This window comes from Electrona antarctica (assembly GCF_951216825.1).
Source record: "Electrona antarctica genome assembly, chromosome: 22".
Classification (NCBI taxonomy): domain Eukaryota; kingdom Metazoa; phylum Chordata; class Actinopteri; order Myctophiformes; family Myctophidae; genus Electrona; species Electrona antarctica.
In genome coordinates, this window is record NC_136805.1 from 2,541,184 (window position 1) to 2,558,363 (window position 17,180).

The window sequence follows — 17,180 nt, forward strand, 5'->3', positions numbered from 1 at the left end:
GCCCCTTGAAAATGAGATGCTGCATCTCAACGGGGCTATCGCTTCAATACAATCTGAAATCCTGTCTCTCCCCTCCCATCTCAATAGGAGACACTGTACAGTGTTTTAACACCTCACAGGTTCAGAGTTAAATTAACACTCTTTACGGTGCTGACTGTATATATATTTCCATTTGCCACCAGTACTGTAATAGATTGGTAGTGTAGTCACATTAGTGTTTGTCTTTGTTACTGACATAAATACTAAATCAAGTATAAACAAAGTCTTAATAGTCCTGTTGGATATACACTGAATGGATATAAACTGAAAAAAGATTATATCTAATCTGGACTATTTATGAGTTCCTGAATTGTTCTCAGTGGTCCAAAGTATCTCAACTACAATAATTTAATAACACATTGAGGGTGTTTTTATTCAACTTGTGTTCTTAATAGTTACTATAGCTATTTGCATATATAGTTATTTCTGGTCACCATTCTGCCTGTAACATTAGATCGATGTATGACAGAAAAAACTGAACAATCTTTTTATTTATAAACCTAATCTGTCAGTTACATCACTGAGTCCCACCACCAAAACAAGGCCAACTTCAGTGGCACCTGGTTGTGGCAGTACAGGGTAAAGTCTAGGGGGTTCCAATCCACCACGGGGCATCCAACTGTCCGTGTCCGGGAGAGGGAAGCTGTGTTAGCGACTCCAATGGGCTGGAGAGGCACTATGTCGTCCCAGTGGGGGCTCCTCGCTGGGAGGGGGCTGGGGGAGGCACTATGTCGTCCCGGTGGGGGCTCCTCGCTGGGAGGGGGCTGGGGGAGGCACTATGTCGTCCCGGTGGGGGCTCCTCGCTGGGAGGGGACTGGGGGAGGCACTATGTCATCCCGGTGGGGGCTCCTCGCTGGGAGGGGAGTAAATACGGTACAACAGCAGTGGCAACATGTGCGGGGAGGGCATTGGCATAATGACAAAGTTGGCCAGTAAACCGGAACTCTTTGCCGACGCTGCAAAATGCAGCAAGGGTGGAGCTTCATTTCCATCCACCAGCTGTCTTAAAAACCAGGAAGAGACGCCTGCCGCCCCCGCGGATTTTGGCATCTTCGTAACTCCACGGTCTGGAAGCACCTTCTCTCCTCCCCATCTCTTTCATCTGAGCAGAGCTTCTGAAGTCAACTCAACTCACACCACCATCACAACACAGTGAGCTGGTCTGAGCAGAGCTTCTGAAGTCAACTCAACTCACACCACCATCACAACACAGTGAGCTGGTCTGAGCAGAGCTTCTGAAATCAACTCAACTCACACCACCATCACAACACAGTGAGCTGGTCTGAGCAGAGCTTCTGAAGTCAACCCAACTCACACCACCATCACAACACAGTGAGCTGGTCTGAGCAGAGCTTCTGAAGTCACCTCAACTCACATTACCATCACAACACAGTGAGCCGGTCTGGGCAGAGCTTCTGAAGTCAACTCAACTCACACCACCATCACAACACAGTGAGTCTCTTCTTCTCTGTGACGTCCCAGCAGAAAGTCTTCTTGATCATTGTTTACATTATATCAATCTAATCTAATCATATTATATACACATCACTATTCTGTCACCTTTAGGATCTTAACGATTCTGGTTTGTTAACGATTCCCTCTTAACGGTCAGATTCCTTGACGGTTCCCAATTTGACGAATCCTATATTTATCAAACATTTTAATGAAGGCCAAAATTATATAGATTTGTTTAAACACAATGTCTGTAACTCAGAGTTATGTTGGTCCTTGATATAAAAATAGAAAAGTTTGAGAACCACTGCTATTGTAATTGTAGCAGACATGAAGTCCACATACCAGCTCTGACAGTGTGGCAAACTGGTTCCAAGTGTGATAGAACAGATTCCAGCTCCTCAATGCTGGTTCCGGTTCCAGAACCCGACCCTAGTCACCATCAGAATCATCTTCAGAATCATCATCATCATCAATGGGTTGACCGTGATCCCGCCTCAGCTTGAGAGACACACATTCGAGCTCGAAGCTAGCATTAGCAATCTCTCCCACATTTGTCCACGTGTCCGTCTCTTCACAGTAGCACTCGATGTTGTGGATAAAACTACAAAAAGAGACACAAACAAACAGACATGAGAGAAATGTCTGGTGTGACAAGATACATTTCCCCAGACATTCAAGGAGCAACAGTGTCATACTCAGTGTCATCCTCGTCATCGTCTTCACCCTCATAGGAGTTTCGCGCAGCTAGAAAGTAGATCTTTCCATCCACCACAACCATTCTAACCTTCGACCAGCCGCGTTCCATTTGCATGGAGGCACACATGGTCCACTGGTTGGTCTGGGGGTTGAAGCACTCCATCGTATTTTCAATTGAATTATTATCACTACAACCACCTATAGACAACCAAGAATGAACAGGATTAGTGTGTTTTATTATGAGCCCAAACTATAATGAATTTTAAACTATAATGAAGTTTAAGAAGAATGAACAGGATTAGTGTGTTTTATTATGAGCCCAAACTATAATAAAGTTTAAACTATAACGAAGTTTAAGTGAGTCTATTATGGAACTAAGATCAGTGGTGGAATGTAACTGAATACTTTTAATTTACTTGAATGTTTCCTTTTTCCTGTCTTTTAAGAGGCAAACACTATTTATTTAAACATGCTGATAAATGTGTAGTATTATTATTAGTTAAGCTAAACAGAAACTGTACCACATCTAACATTAAAGTGATGAATACATGGATGCATTACTTATTCCAAATGAATAGTAAAATTGTGAATTTTGCATATCGAGTATTTTTATTTTTGATATTGCAAGCAACCTTTAATTTTATGCCTATACGTTTGTACTTTCTCTCGGGTGTAAAAGTATTTCAATATTATGGTATCGCTATTCTTAAGTAAAAAGAAAACAGAGTACTTCTTCCACCACTGACTAAGAGCCTTTAAGTAGAGGTATGATACCTGTAACGTAGATCTTTCCATTCAGAACACAAGCAGCTGGTTGATCTTCTCGTGGAATCTGTATAGGAGCGAGTTGTGTCCACACCGATGTTTTAGGGTTGTACTTGGCCACCTGGTCACGTAGCTCGCCACATCGAATGCGACCTAGAGTCCAGGAGGACACAAACATCAAAACATTATTCACTGTCAACAGGAGAAGCATGGATACATAATAATACCAAAGGATTTGTACATTTTCAGTGAACCATTATGCTTGACATACACCAATCTGGAAACATGAATAACACAATCTCATGACACCCCAACTGCACAACACCTACAGGCTGAACCTGCAGGTCCATAAATCTGTTCCATACCAATACAATAGAGATGTCCATCCAGAGCGACCACGTTACTGCAGTCAGTATCGTAATGCTCTGCCACACCGACAGACTCCATGAGCCTCCAGGAGTCTGTGTGCGGGTGGTATTTTTCCATCGAGTCTTCACTCTTCTCACTCCCTCGGCCCCCGACTGCAAACACACATCCATCCAGCATCACCAGGCCTGTGAACATGTGGGGTTGAACAGGGAAAACATAAAAATGAAACTGCATAAATATTATATATGTTATAATTTGGCATTCTCACATATATACATTCTGGAAATCATGTTTGAAGAGCTAAATCCACCCTGCCTCCAATATTTCCCATTCTGTGTGATGTCAGGAATAGAAGTAGTATTAACTCACTGAAGCCTGACGACACCACTGCTCCAATACAGGAATATACATTTACTTCATACTGAACAATAGAAATGGATCCACATTTATTGCGACAGTAAGTTGCATTTACTATGAAAACCTGCATCTCCCGTTAGTCACACCTCCATATATGGTCACAAAAGTTCTCAAATGGCCCGGCCCGAACCTACCCTAACTGTAAAAATGACCATAATGTTAAGCCCGAAAAAAGCCAGACAAAAAAAGAAAAAAAACGCCACTAAATGGCGGCGCGGCGGCGCCGTGTTTCAGTGTGAAAGTGAGAACGGAGATCAAAGGACTTGAAATAAAGGATGTATGTAACTCACGTTAGAATAGGCTATTAACGTTCCATTTCCAATCATTCTAATGGATTCCAGACAGTGGTGATGGTGACTGGTGAGTAAACACAAATAGCAGCTGCAGCTCCCTCTCTTAGTTTCCTCTGAAGTGAAGTTGCTTTACGTGTAGCGTTTAAGTTATATCACCATGGATCATTTGGTGACGTTGATTAATAATTAGGTTTTATTCATCGCAGACGCAGCCATGTTGCACGAGACTCAACATGACAAAAACCTGACGCTTCGTTCAGCTATATCGTGTGATAATCCGATTGATTTTATAAAACATTTAAGCATATGGCAACTTGGCAAGTTAACTGGTGGTTAGTACCTTGTTTGGTGCGCAAACGTCTCAGACCGTTCACTGTTCTTTCTACTGTACTGCCTGCACGCAGTGCAGGACTGCGGGGCGGGCATGCTGCTCTGGCCTCGTACACACATGCCGGACGGACATGATCTGTTCTGTCTGTGTTTCATGGCCGCCTCAGGCTCAATGCTTTTCCAATGGAAGTCACGTCGTTTGACAAGTGAATCGCCTAGCGCAGCCCTCGTCATAATAAATACATATAGGCTACATGTATACACAATCACATTACACAAATAACTGAATTGCTATTTTTATTATAATAATTACACTCTTTGAAAAAAAGAAAAAAGAACAAAATCACGGAAAATCACCGAGCCCAAGGCTCGGCCCGGCCCGGTACCGATCGGGCCAGGTCGGGTTCGGGCAGAGTTTGAGAACTTTAATGGTCACATCTCGTGACATCACGCCTCCATATATGGCCACGCCTCGTGACATCACATCTCGTGACACGTCACGCCACCATATATGGCCAATTGGCCATCTCCACATATGAAGATCACAACACTGACCTGTTGCCATATGAGGATCCCCCCCACCCATCCTTCCTGTTCTGACATTCCATATGTTGATCTGACCTCATCAAACCCTGTACACTCAAGACACGCTCCATATATGGCCAGTACAGAATTCATTCCATATGTTGATCTGACCCCCCCACCATGCCAAAGCGCCAGCGCTCACCCAGCAGTCTGCCGTCACCGAGGGCTTCTCGCCCCTCAGGGCGTCTTACTGGTAGGTCAATATTACAGTCAGTACAGTATGTACAATTATCAACTGGATCCACTTGTGATGTCATTATTCTGCAGTTGGAACTCATACATGTTGCTACCTGTACAGGTGCCTCTGCTAGTTTAATGAATTTCCATATAATTCGATATTATATTAAATCAACTGATATTGTCTAGAATAATTTATCAAATTACATAAACTTTATGTTGCCAATCTTACTGAAATTATAGCGTGGCTCATTCATGGGAGCCATCCTCAACCATGAGTTATGGTGAACATCATAGCGCCACATCTCTCTGCTCTTGACGTTATCATCATCATCAAAACCTCCGGCCAAATACAGACTGGAACCTACGGTGGAGAAAGAGCAGAATTAAAACAATTTATACCTTGTTAAAATAAATGCTTCTAGACCCTGTAGCACTGTGAGATTCACAAGAATGTAAAGTGTGTTCCCAGATTGACCAAAAGGCTACTGCGAACAAAGCGAACGGCTGCCTGGTATCTTCATCCTGGCTGGAAAAATGTAACTGAAGCAACGTTCATCTGCCGGGACTCAGCGACTTTGAAACTAATAGACATAGGAACTAATTTAGCTGCTTATACTCATACATGACATAGTAGCAGGAATTATGTTATATTGAACCGAGCTGTCTTGTGTGAACGAGCGGGTCCATTTGGTTACAGTGTAACCAAATGGACCCGCTCGTTAACCGTTACACTACCAAAGTTAGTGTCTACAGCCAATCGGCTCACAACCCGAGCAAAGGGACTTTATCAACGCTGACCTGACCTGCGTGACTAAAGTGAAACGATTGAAGCGACTGAAACCAATATATCTTCATCAAATCTAAAACCACATATTATACACTAAAGAACCCAGGAAAGTGTTCTAAATCTTCTAAACGTCATTAACATATATATTTTTGCAAAAAGGGTTTAGTATCCCTTTACTATTTAGGCATTGATTATATACTGGTTATTATTAGATTATTATATCAGTGTTTATTCTTATTTAAACTACTAGTCTTTGTGTGGATGTGCGATCATGCATTGAGCTTGTCTGAAATTGCAATTGTTTTTTTAACACATTTCTGTGGTATAATAAAATGTACCCTTGGGCTTGAAAAGGTAGGTTACAACTGCATTACAGGTCCTAAGTTGATTGACTGTGATGGTAATCCTCACCTGATGCACACACAGCATAATCCTCTAGGTACATGGGCAGTCGTCCAAGAGTCTTCCGCTGATTAGTCAGTGGATCGAAGCTCTCAACTTTGTTAGTATTTCTCAGCATCACAATCACTTCAACAAGCAGAGGAGAAGGAGCAGGTGAGACAGAGTAGATTTAAGAGTTGAAGGAGAAACCAAATGTATTTGGTTGAGCTTTCAGTGTGGCAGCCCCAACCCTCTGGAACTCTCTCCCCATGGAGAGTAGAACCTTCTGGGATAGAGGCTGCAGTGTGGCAGCCACAACCCTCTGGAACTCTCTCCCCATGGAGAGTAGAACCTTCTGGGATAGAGACTGCAGTGTGGCAGCCCCAACCCTCTGGAACTCTCTCCCCATGGAGAGTAGAACCTTCTGGGATAGAGACAGCAGTGTGGCAGCCCCAACCCTCTGGAACTCTCTCCCCATGGAGAGTAGAACCTTCTGGGATAGAGACAGCAGTGTGGCAGCCCCAACCCTCTGGAACTCTCTCCCCATGGAGAGTAGAACCTTCTGGGATAGAGACTGCAGTGTGGCAGCCCCAACCCTCTGGAACCCTCTCCCCAGAGAGGAAAAAAATATATAGCAGGCACTGAATGAATCCAGGAGACAATTGTTGCGCATTTTGATATGTATAAAAGCACAAAAAACGAAATGGGAAAAAATAATGGAATCATGATGCAATAACCACTATGAAGCCTGAATAGCAAACCACAGTCATATATTTTATTGGCAGATAAGCTTTTTCCAGCATCATCAGGTGCAACATGCATGCATGTGTTCAGCAGGGTACCTGTGGTCCTGCGTGGGCGTGCTGTGTTAGAGTGTGGCTGCTCCCCCTTGGCTTCAGAGATGAACCTCTGACAGCCCTGCTGTTCTTTCACCACATCCAGACTCTCAACCACAGTGTGGAGGTAGGAGGGACTGATGAGAGGCAGACGGATGTGCTCCAACACCTTAAAGAACACCAAGTATTAGTACTAGTCCAACTGGATATTGGGTGATCAACATGACATTGATAGAGACCTCCGATTGTCTTACAAGGTGAGAGAATAAGAAATGACTGACCTGTCCAAAGCTCTGCTTGCGGGTAGGACACTTGTCTAACCACAGCATGGCAGCCTCAAACACCATGTCCTCCTCTGGAACATTCAGATGGTCACTGGAGAGAACCTCTGTCAGCCTTTCCACGGAGAGAGAGAGAAACTCTTCCTATTAGTAGAAGAAAGAAAAACACACAATTAGCTGATAGATGAAGACACTGTTCTCATACTTCACACTGAAGTCACATTTTCTTCTGAAGTGTTCACTGGTGATAGATGATTTGTTTAGTGAAATGCTCATTACTGTAGCTTATTAACACTTTGAGGGCGTTAAATTGATTGATCAAACGATATGCCCTGCTTAATACGACATCCCCGCTATTTGTTTTATGTGTCTAAATCGCCCTATTTTAATAATTAAAAAGAAAGTCCGTCTGCCACGGAGCTGGTGGAAGGAGCTAACTGTTATGATGTCAAAACCGGAAATCGACACAGTCGCTGGGCTGCTAGGGCTTCTGGGAAATTGAGTCCAATGCAAGTGAACGGGGGTTTTCTCTGACTACAACAGCCTCACACCCCCCTCCATGTTGCGTAGCAAGATGGCGATTGGTGCGATGGAATGTAAACACACGGCGCAAGCTATCTTCGGCGGAATTTAGACGATCAAAAGCCCAGATACTTCAGCGTATGATGTAAAGGTAATAAAACAATCCCGGCAGCGTAGAATATTTGAATATAATGCGGGTAACGCGTAGTACGCAGTAAATGGTAATTTATATAGCGCCTTTATCCAAGGTGCTTTTACAGAGATTGTGCATTACATTCACCCATTCACTCACCGATGGCGGCGGAAACCATGCAAGGCACCAACCAGCACATCAGGAGCAATTAGGGGTTCAGTGTCTTGCTCAAGGACACTTCGACACCAACTCTGGGGGAGCCCGGGTTCGAACTGGCAACCTTGCGGTCACCATCCAGCCACTCTTACCCTGAGCCACCACCGCCCAGTAGAACTGTTAATATGCATATATCTAATCACTGGAGGTCGGACCAATATCACGCTACCCAACCACTGACCTTCTGGTAGATGACACCGAAGTGTTCCAGAATGTGATCCAAGCTGTGTTCCTTCAACATTTCACAAGAGTGGTCGTCGGCATTGCAGTAAAACTCCACACAGTTATTTAGGTCCATGTGACGCTTCATGTATTCACAGCAGGCCTCTCGAACAGACGTGACTTCCAACAGGTCTGATGCTGCTAGCAGAGCCTGGAACAAATGAACACATTAGCTTTATGGGGAACTGATGTTATGTAGGACTAACTTGGAGACAATGACTGATGTTTATGGTAATAATAAAATACATTACCTGTACATTATCAGCAGAGATGGACACCTCAGACGTGTAGGCGTAGTTCACCAGCAATCCAATCATCTGAGGTTGCACTCCACTGATGGTCACTCTGTCCTGTGTGGACTCCCTCATACCAGATGTAAACATGGCCTGTGCACGTTGGAAAGATGAATGGTTTAGGCCTTTCTTATTTACATAGTGTCAAAAGTTAATTGATTGCATATATAGCATGGAAATAGCATGATGACTAGTTCCCCTGAAAGCCAAGGCAGAATTTAAATAAATTGACTTAACAGCAGGTCAATAGACATGTGTATTTACCTCAAAGTAAGGGCTGAAGGAGGCCAGTACATGACGATGGCAGGAGACCTCCTGTCCCTCACAGCACAGAATCACATCACACAAGACACTGTTGAGACGCAGCCTGTTGAGACCCTCTAACAGCTTGTTGGGATGGTGGGGGTCCACAAACACCTCAGCATCCAGGGAGGATAGAGGTACACTGGTGCCGTCCTCCTGAAGTGCAACAACAACAACATCCAGAGGGACATTCATAAATCAGACAAATAACCTACTATCAATCTGTGTCATGTTGCTGATCTGGTAATGATGCTTGAAAACGGTCACTCACATGGTCAGTGTCCAGTGATTCTCTCTGGCTGGCAGCATCCAGGATGTTGTCAGCCATGGCTGAGGTGAGGTGGAGAGAGAACAAACAACATTACTGTTACATGTGCTTACACCAACCCCCAGATCGGCTGGGAAATGTTGCTGCCTAAGCCTACTGGCCAAAACTGGGAATGCAAGTGGGCGCTTTTGCTCACGCATGTAGATGTTGGTGCGTTGCATGGTTTCCGCCGCCATTGGTGTATGAGTGTGTGCGTGAATGGGTGAATGTAATGCAATCTACGTAAAGCGCCTTGGATGAAGGCGCTATATAAATGCACCATTTACCATTTATTTGGATCCCCATTAGCTGCCACCAAAGTAGCAGCCTCTCCGTGGGGTCCACAACAAACATAGCCTGGACCAGCCTGTGTGATTTCTGGTCTAGAGGGGCGGGTGCCGGCGAGAACAATGCGGGGGATCCTATTGGTTCACTGATTTAAGCGCCCGCCCTTCCCTCCCCTACCCAGCAGAAAACATCAGACAACACTGTCACCAAATTTGGAGTGACGCCCCTCTGCACTGTTATTGGTTAGCAAAATACAAGTTGACTCCCACTTCCTATGCCAGATTTCCCAATGGGTTTCACCAGGCTTTTCATTTTTGAGCCGAATGCGAACGGAAATAGAAGCCTGGGTACCGAGGCTACAACAAACATTACATGTCAAGGCAGTAAAAGTCAAGTAAAAAGGATGACAATAATCCATTAATTAGATTCCATCTAGGTTATTCATGCCAGTTAATTAAAATTAGGGTTATTATTGGTCATATGTTATCATCTATAGAAGAAAGAATACATGCTACATCACTACAATATAGCACATAGCATCATTCATATTACAGCGTTATCTATAGAATAATACAGGCTATATAGTACTAGCCGCAAATTTGCAACACTAGATTTTCTTTTAAATAATGGGATGAATCTAGAGTTGCAATACATTGACATCCCATTGATCCAATTAACATTTCCAATCTGCTTGTATTAAACTACATTAAACTCACCAACATTGCAGCTGTAGGGAAAGCTTGAATTATCCTCTTTCAAACTGCAAAGCATTTGTTTGGAGTTTGGAAGCACTCGTTTTATTAACAGCAGCGCTGCTGCCTCCTGCATTATGTGCAAATTCAAAACAGGTGGCACGCAGGGCTGTTCAGTGAATTCGACGAGCACTTCCAAACTCCAACACTTGCTTGACAGAAAGTAGCTCATAACATTTTCATGAAACAAATGCTTTGCAGTTTGAAAGAGGATAATTCAAGCTTTCCCTACAGCTGCAATGTTGGTGAGTTTAACGTTGTTTAAAAGAAGCAGATTGGAAATGCAATCTGGATCAATGGGGGGACACGTTGTGAGCTTGTAGATCAGCTTTGTACCAAGTATAACTACAGTATAGCTACTGCATGTAGAGGTCCACTTCACACAAATACACTCCACCAAGTGTACTGAATATGAAATGAAATGTTTGTGTGCAATCATTTAATTTACACAAGTATAGTTTGGTATACTTTAAGCTACTACTACCCTCTTTCAATCCACCAACCTCATAGAGACAATAGTCCATGTGCAAACACGTAAACAAAACTCAAATAAACAAACCTCGTTGTTCTGCCTACAAATCCAAAGTCCAACCAAGTGTTCCACAACAGACGGACAGCCGCACACAAACAGTAATGGAATTAGTCCGTCAAACAATGTAAGTTTCACTTTGAGACGTTTTAAACTTTAACAATAATATAACTTTACTCCTGCATGCCTTCTTCACAGGGACGACGTGTTACCACTAACTGTGTCCGCCTGACAACAACACACTACAGAAGAACAGTTCCGGACACTAAAGTAAGTACCATTTCCGGGTTTCTGATCCGGTCGGAGCGGAAATAAGTTGACGTCATCATGAACACAGTTCCACTAAAATGTTTGGTACAACTGGTGATTTGTGACGCGAGGTTAGGTTAACTAGAGTTCTTATTTATTTATTTGACCCCCCCCCCCCCCCCCCCTGGTGGCTTTTGTTAAACTTAAACATTTATTTATAAAGTTGTATGTGACCAGATGGACACTGATGATACTTTTGGAATAAGAACCAAAGTTCATAGACTAGGACTACGCCACTCTCAATGGGTGAGAGACCCGTATTCAGTATTTACTCTTGTAACCAAAATCCCCATGCAAGGTACTTTATAGACGACAGAGGCTTTTCTGTGTACAATCACTAGATCAACTTTTATTCACAATTTCACATAATACAGATAGCAAAACCTTCATAAGTGTTGTATTTCAATTACTTGACCGGAGGGACAATATAGCACTTCTCATAAACACAGCAAACTGTTAAGATAATAAGATATAAATCACTGCAAACTGTTATGAGAATAAGATATAAATCACTGCAACTATCATGGCACTGCGACTTGTGTTGCGCACACAAAACACTTGCTGACTGTTAGTCAAAAAGGTAAAATCACACTAGAAGTGGGGAAGGGGGGTATCCCGTCTCCGGACCCCCCGGGTTGAGCTCCTTTGGACCTACCACGTAGGGTCCGGTATCTCCGGCTTCAAGCGACATGGGATGCAATCTGACTTTCCCTGATTTACCCCTCTGCTGCGGTGTGGGTGTCACGCTGACATATTCCAAAAGAACCATATGAACGCTATAGGAGACAACGCGAACGGCTCAGAAGCCGTTAATTTTTAATGTTTGTACGACCGTTTTGGCAGCTCTGAAATTCTCTCTTGTTGACATCCCATTGTACCGCCTCCAGCCTCTCGGTTGGCTAGCTGCGCCTCCCTACGCGCCTCGTAGGCGCAGCTAGCCAACAGAGATGTCAACAAGGAGGGACCGAAGAGAGAATTTCAGAGCTGCCAAACGGTCGTACAAACATTAAAAATACTTAACGGCTTCTGTGCCGTTCGGGGGGGGGGGGGGGGGGGGGGGGGGGGGGGTGAGAGGGTTCGTTGTATCCTATAGCGTTCATATGCTTCTTTTGGAATATGTCAGCGTGACACCCACACCGCAGCACAGGGGTAAGTCAGGGGAAATCAGATTGCATCCCATGTCGCTTGAATCCGGTGATAAGGAACCCTACATAAAGTCATCAAAATGTCAGAAACTTTAACGTAGGGTTCCGAAAGGAGCTAGGAAGGGGGGGTAACAACAGTCATTCAGTAAAAGATACAGTAAAGGGGGTTTCTTTCAATAATGTTATAAAATAGTGGAGGCACTGTAGAGCATGGAAACAATTAAAAACAAAATAAAACTGAGGAAAAGAGCAATGGCTGTCTGCTGACCACTCTGTGTCACCAGTTCAGCCTGCAATATACAACAGAGCAATTAGACACCGAGCACCCATCATAAGAACCAATTATAATATAACCATATACTGGCAAGCCTAACTTCCTACCTCCTAGGCCCAAGGCACTTATACCCAGTAGGCAGGATTCAGGCTAGCCAGGTCTGGATCCGGTCTGACATTGTTCTACCATGAAATACAGAAACAATATTAATTCCCCCATCACAATACATATGTGAATTAAAAAGCATGACATAGGGTGGTTGCATGCCAAAGGGCTACCTTTGGCATGCCACCATAATCCACATTTAAGTGTGAGACTCATACCTGTGTTCTGTTAATGTGTGTGGACACTGGGTCCAAGTGGAGTCTGCTCTGCACAGCCTAGCCGCACAACAGCACCAACAGTTTCTAGAAGCACAACAACAATAAGTATCTACACTTCTAAATAACACTAAATGCAACAGACCACAATATGTAAGCCTTTGTTGTAACATACCTTGGTAAATTGATTGACACGGACACGACGGGGGCTGCTGGGCACTGACGCTACATGCACACGACGGAACGAGAACAAACGTGAGCTTCATTGATCTCACGGGAGTTTTAATATAGAGGCTCTGTCAAGCTACCGCTCTGGGCAGGCGGCTCCCAGGTCCTAATGTCCCACCGGTCACATGTAAATCAACTTTATAAATAAATAATTAAGGCATCCCTAGTGGTGAATGCTTTATTACAGCATTCAATTGAAAATATGCGGGCTATATGGTTCAACTATTTTATGTAAAAAAATAATATTTATTCATCCAAAAGCAGACAGATTTCAGTGTCATCTTAATCTATCTAGTCCACTACTATGACATGTCTTTATGAACTAAGTTTCTCTGCACTTATTCTTATAGAGTCCATACTTTACCTTCATACCAAACTATGCATTTCTCATGGAATGCTGAATCGACATATGTTGGCATTTTCCCATGATGTAGAAATAAATGGCCATTAATTGACACAAGATAAGACTATAAAACCTTTATTTTAGAATAGATGTGGTAGCTTTATGAATGTGTGAGCAATGAGTCCTTACCAAGTTACCACCACTAGATGGCAGGGTAGGTCTGCTATAGACAACAGGTTCTGACCACCATCATCCTACAAACTATGGTATTAATATCATTTTTGGTTTAATAAATACCATCTCATAAAATGTTAATAATTGACAAATGTGATACTTTCTACACTCATGTTTACGTCATGTCTCTCCCCTCCCATCTCAATAGCAGGCACTGTATAATCTGGAGTGTTTTAACCCCCTCACGGGTTCAGGGTTAAATTAACTCTTTACCGTGCACCTGTATATATTTACATTTGCCACCAGATTGGTAGTGTAGTCACATTAGTGTTTCTTTGTTGCCGACATAAATACTAAATCAAGTATACAAACGTTTAACAAAGTTTTTATAGACTACAATCCTGTATGTATCTATCTACACTGAATGAATATAAAATGAAACAAGAGGATGAAGATTAGATCGAATCTGGACTATTTATACATTCCTGAATTGTTCTCAGTGGTGCAAAGTATCTCAACTACAATGAAAAAACACATTGAGGTAGTTTATTCAACTTCAGTTCTTAATAGTTACTAAATTAGTTATTTGCATATTATAGTTCTGCCTGGTCGCCATTCTGCCTTTAACATTAGATGGATGTATGACAGAAAACACTGAACAATCTTTTTATTTGTAAACCTAATCTGTCAGTTACATCACTGAGTCCCACCACCAAAACAAGGCCAACTTCAGTGGCACCTGGTTGTGGCAGTACAGGGTAAAGTCTAGGGGGTTCCAATCCACCATGGGGCATCCGGCTTGGACGCACATCTATACCAACACACTGTCCGTGTCCGGGAGAGGGAACCTGTTCTAGCGACTCCAATGGACTGGGGAGGCACTATGTCGTCCCAGTGGGGGCTCCTCGCTGGGCAGGGGCTGGGGGAGGCACTAATACTATGTCGTCCCGGTGGGGGCTCCTCGCTGGGAGGGGAGTAAATACGGTACAACAGCAGTGGCAACATTTGCGGGGAGGGCATTGGCATAATGACAAAGTTGGCCAGAAAACCAGAAACTCTTTGCCGACGCTGCAAAATGCCGCAAAGGTGGAGCTCAACGGAAATTAAGCTCCACCCGCGCGGCAACTTGGAGCGTTGGGTAGAGCTGCTTCATTTCCAATCACCAGCTGTCTAAAAACCCGGAAGAGACACCTGCCGCTCACGGCTTTTGGCATCTTCGTGACTCCACGGTCTGGAAGCACCTTCTCTCCTCCCCATCTCTTTCATCTGAGCAGAGCTTCTGAAGTCACCTCAACTCACACCACCATCACAACACAGTGAGCTGGTCTGAGCAGAGCTTCTGAAGTCAACTCAACTCACACCACCATCACAACACAGTGAGCTGGTCTGAGCAGAGCTTCTGAAGTCACCTCAACTCACACCACCATCACAACACAGTGAGATGGTCTGAGCAGAGCTTCTGAAGTCAACCCAACTCACACCACCATCACAACACAGTGAGCTGGTCTGAGCAGAGCTTCTGAAGTCAACTCAACTCACACCACCATCACAACACAGTGAGATGGTCTGAGCAGAGCTTCTGAAGTCAACTCAACTCACACCACCATCACAACACAGTGAGCTGGTCTGAGCAGAGCTTCTGAAGTCAACTCAACTCACACCACCATCACAACACAGTGAGCTGGTCTGAGCAGAGCTTCTGAAGTCAACTCAACTCACACCACCATCACAACACAGTGAGCTGGTCTGAGCAGAGCTTCTGAAGTCAACTCAACTCACACCACCATCACAACACAGTGAGCTGGTCTGAGCAGAGCTTCTGAAGTCACCTCAACTCACACCACCATCACAACACAGTGAGCTGGTCTGAGCAGAGCTTCTGAAGTCAACTCAACTCACACCACCATCACAACACAGTGAGCTGGTCTGAGCAGAGCTTCTGAAGTCAACTCAACTCACACCACCATCACAACACAGTGTGTCTCTTCTTCTCTGTGACGTCCCAGGAGGAAGTCTTCTCGATCATCATCTTCATTGTTTACATTATATCAATCTAATCTAATCATATTATATACACACATCTCTATTCTGTCACCTTCAGGATCTTAAGGATTCTGGTTTGTTAACGGTCCAATTCCTTAACGGTTCCCCTTTGATGTTCCAAATAGACGCAAGAGTTGTGGTAAAAAGTTTGATAACCACACCACTGGTATTGTAATTGTCTAGAAGACATTAAGTCCACACATTGCTCTGACAGCGTGATAAAACCGCTACTAAATGTGATGGAACGATTCCTGTTCCTGAATGTTGGATCCGGTTCTTCCGGTTCCAGATCCCAACCCTAGTCACTATCAGAACTATTATCATCATGTATGGAATCATCATCTTCATCATCATCTAAGGGTTGAATATGATCATTCCTCAGCTTGAGAGACACACATTTGAGATCAGAGTTAGAGCCAACAAGAGCCATCTGTTCCACAGCTTCCCACGCGTCCGTCTCTTCACAGTAGCACTCGATGTTGCAGACAGGCCTACATGAAGAGACGCAAAACAAACAGCCATGAGAGAAATGTCTGGTGTGGACAAGAAGACACATTTCCCCAGACATTCATGGAGCAACAGTGTCATACCCAGAAAAGTCTCGCCCTCCTAGAACGTAGATCTTTCCATCCACCACAGCCACGCCATGCGAGATGCGTTTGACTTGCATGGAGGCACACATGGTCCACTGGTTGGTCTGGGGGTTGAAGCACTCCATCGTCTTTTCACATGTCTGAATATTATTAATATAACTCTTACCACCTATATAGACAAACAACAATGAACAGGATAGTGAGTGATATTATGTGCCCAAACTATAGATAACTTTAAGTGAGACTATTATGGAACCAAGATCAGTGGTGGAAAGTAACTGAATACAATTACTCAAGTACTGTACTTTATATTTACTTTTTTCCTTTTTATTACTACACTAAGTTAGAGGCATGTTTTTTTATTTATTTTTTTATTTCATAGTTTACTACTTTCCAAATTTAGATTATTAATACTAAACATACATTAACTGATGAATGATTGTTATAGATAGATAGATTGTTATAGCTATACAGCAACTACACCTGTACCAGGGGCCTATTTCACGAAACTTGGATCAACTAATCCAGGATTTAAGACAAAACCAGGCTTGTTAAATCCTGTTCTGTACAGCCTGGTTTATTCTTTATTATTTGGTGAAGGGGGTTGTTGCCCAGACTGGTGAACCGTGGGTCATGGGTTCAATCCTGGCTTGGGGTGATGCACTTCTTGGCCGTTTGTGTGTGAAATGTTACAATGGTAATGTTGTTTGTTGTATAAGAAAATGCAATGAGTTAATGGTAAATAATGGTAAATGGTGCATTTATATAGCGC

At 43.5% G+C, this 17,180-nt stretch overlaps 2 protein-coding genes across 4 annotated transcripts in view; both read right to left on the reverse strand.

Moving 5' to 3' along the window:
* Positions 1 to 17,180, reverse strand: part of LOC306915814 (kelch-like protein 23) — a 65,006-nt gene that overhangs the window by 35,902 nt on the left and 11,924 nt on the right. The window lies entirely within an intron of this gene.
* Positions 322 to 13,275, reverse strand: LOC306915815 (kelch-like protein 24). 3 transcript variants are annotated; one of them, XM_079493451.1, is made up of 14 exons: positions 13,203 to 13,275; positions 13,031 to 13,114; positions 9,375 to 9,433; positions 9,065 to 9,259; positions 8,759 to 8,893; positions 8,467 to 8,658; positions 7,415 to 7,558; positions 7,140 to 7,302; positions 6,328 to 6,444; positions 5,359 to 5,490; positions 3,321 to 3,509; positions 2,965 to 3,108; positions 2,190 to 2,388; positions 322 to 2,095 (listed from the first exon to the last, which is right to left on the reverse strand). In XM_079493451.1, exons 3-14 carry the CDS (start codon positions 9,429 to 9,431, stop codon positions 1,924 to 1,926), a joined length of 1,839 nt encoding a protein of 612 aa, XP_079349577.1. In that variant the 5' UTR covers positions 9,432 to 9,433; positions 13,031 to 13,114; positions 13,203 to 13,275; the 3' UTR covers positions 322 to 1,923. The 3 variants fall into 3 exon arrangements, with proteins under 3 accessions (XP_079349577.1, XP_079349578.1, XP_079349579.1); XM_079493452.1 differs by having other exon boundaries at positions 13,031 to 13,248; XM_079493453.1 differs by lacking the exons at positions 13,031 to 13,114; positions 13,203 to 13,275 and adding an exon at positions 11,010 to 11,183.

What these genes read in the sequence shown, in the direction of transcription:
- LOC306915815 (XM_079493451.1), bottom strand. Translation starts at nt 9,431, where the DNA reads ATGGCTGACAACATCCTGGATGCTGCCAGCCAGAGAGAATCACTGGAC. An exon ending in AATCACTGGACACTGACCAT is followed by an intron (nt 9,260 to 9,374) that starts GTGAGTGACCGT and finishes GTTGCACTTCAG; the next exon opens with GAGGACGGCACCAGTGTACC. An exon ending in TGAGCCACGCTATAATTTCA is followed by an intron (nt 3,510 to 5,358) that starts GTAAGATTGGCA and finishes ACATGTTCACAG; the next exon opens with GCCTGGTGATGCTGGATGGA.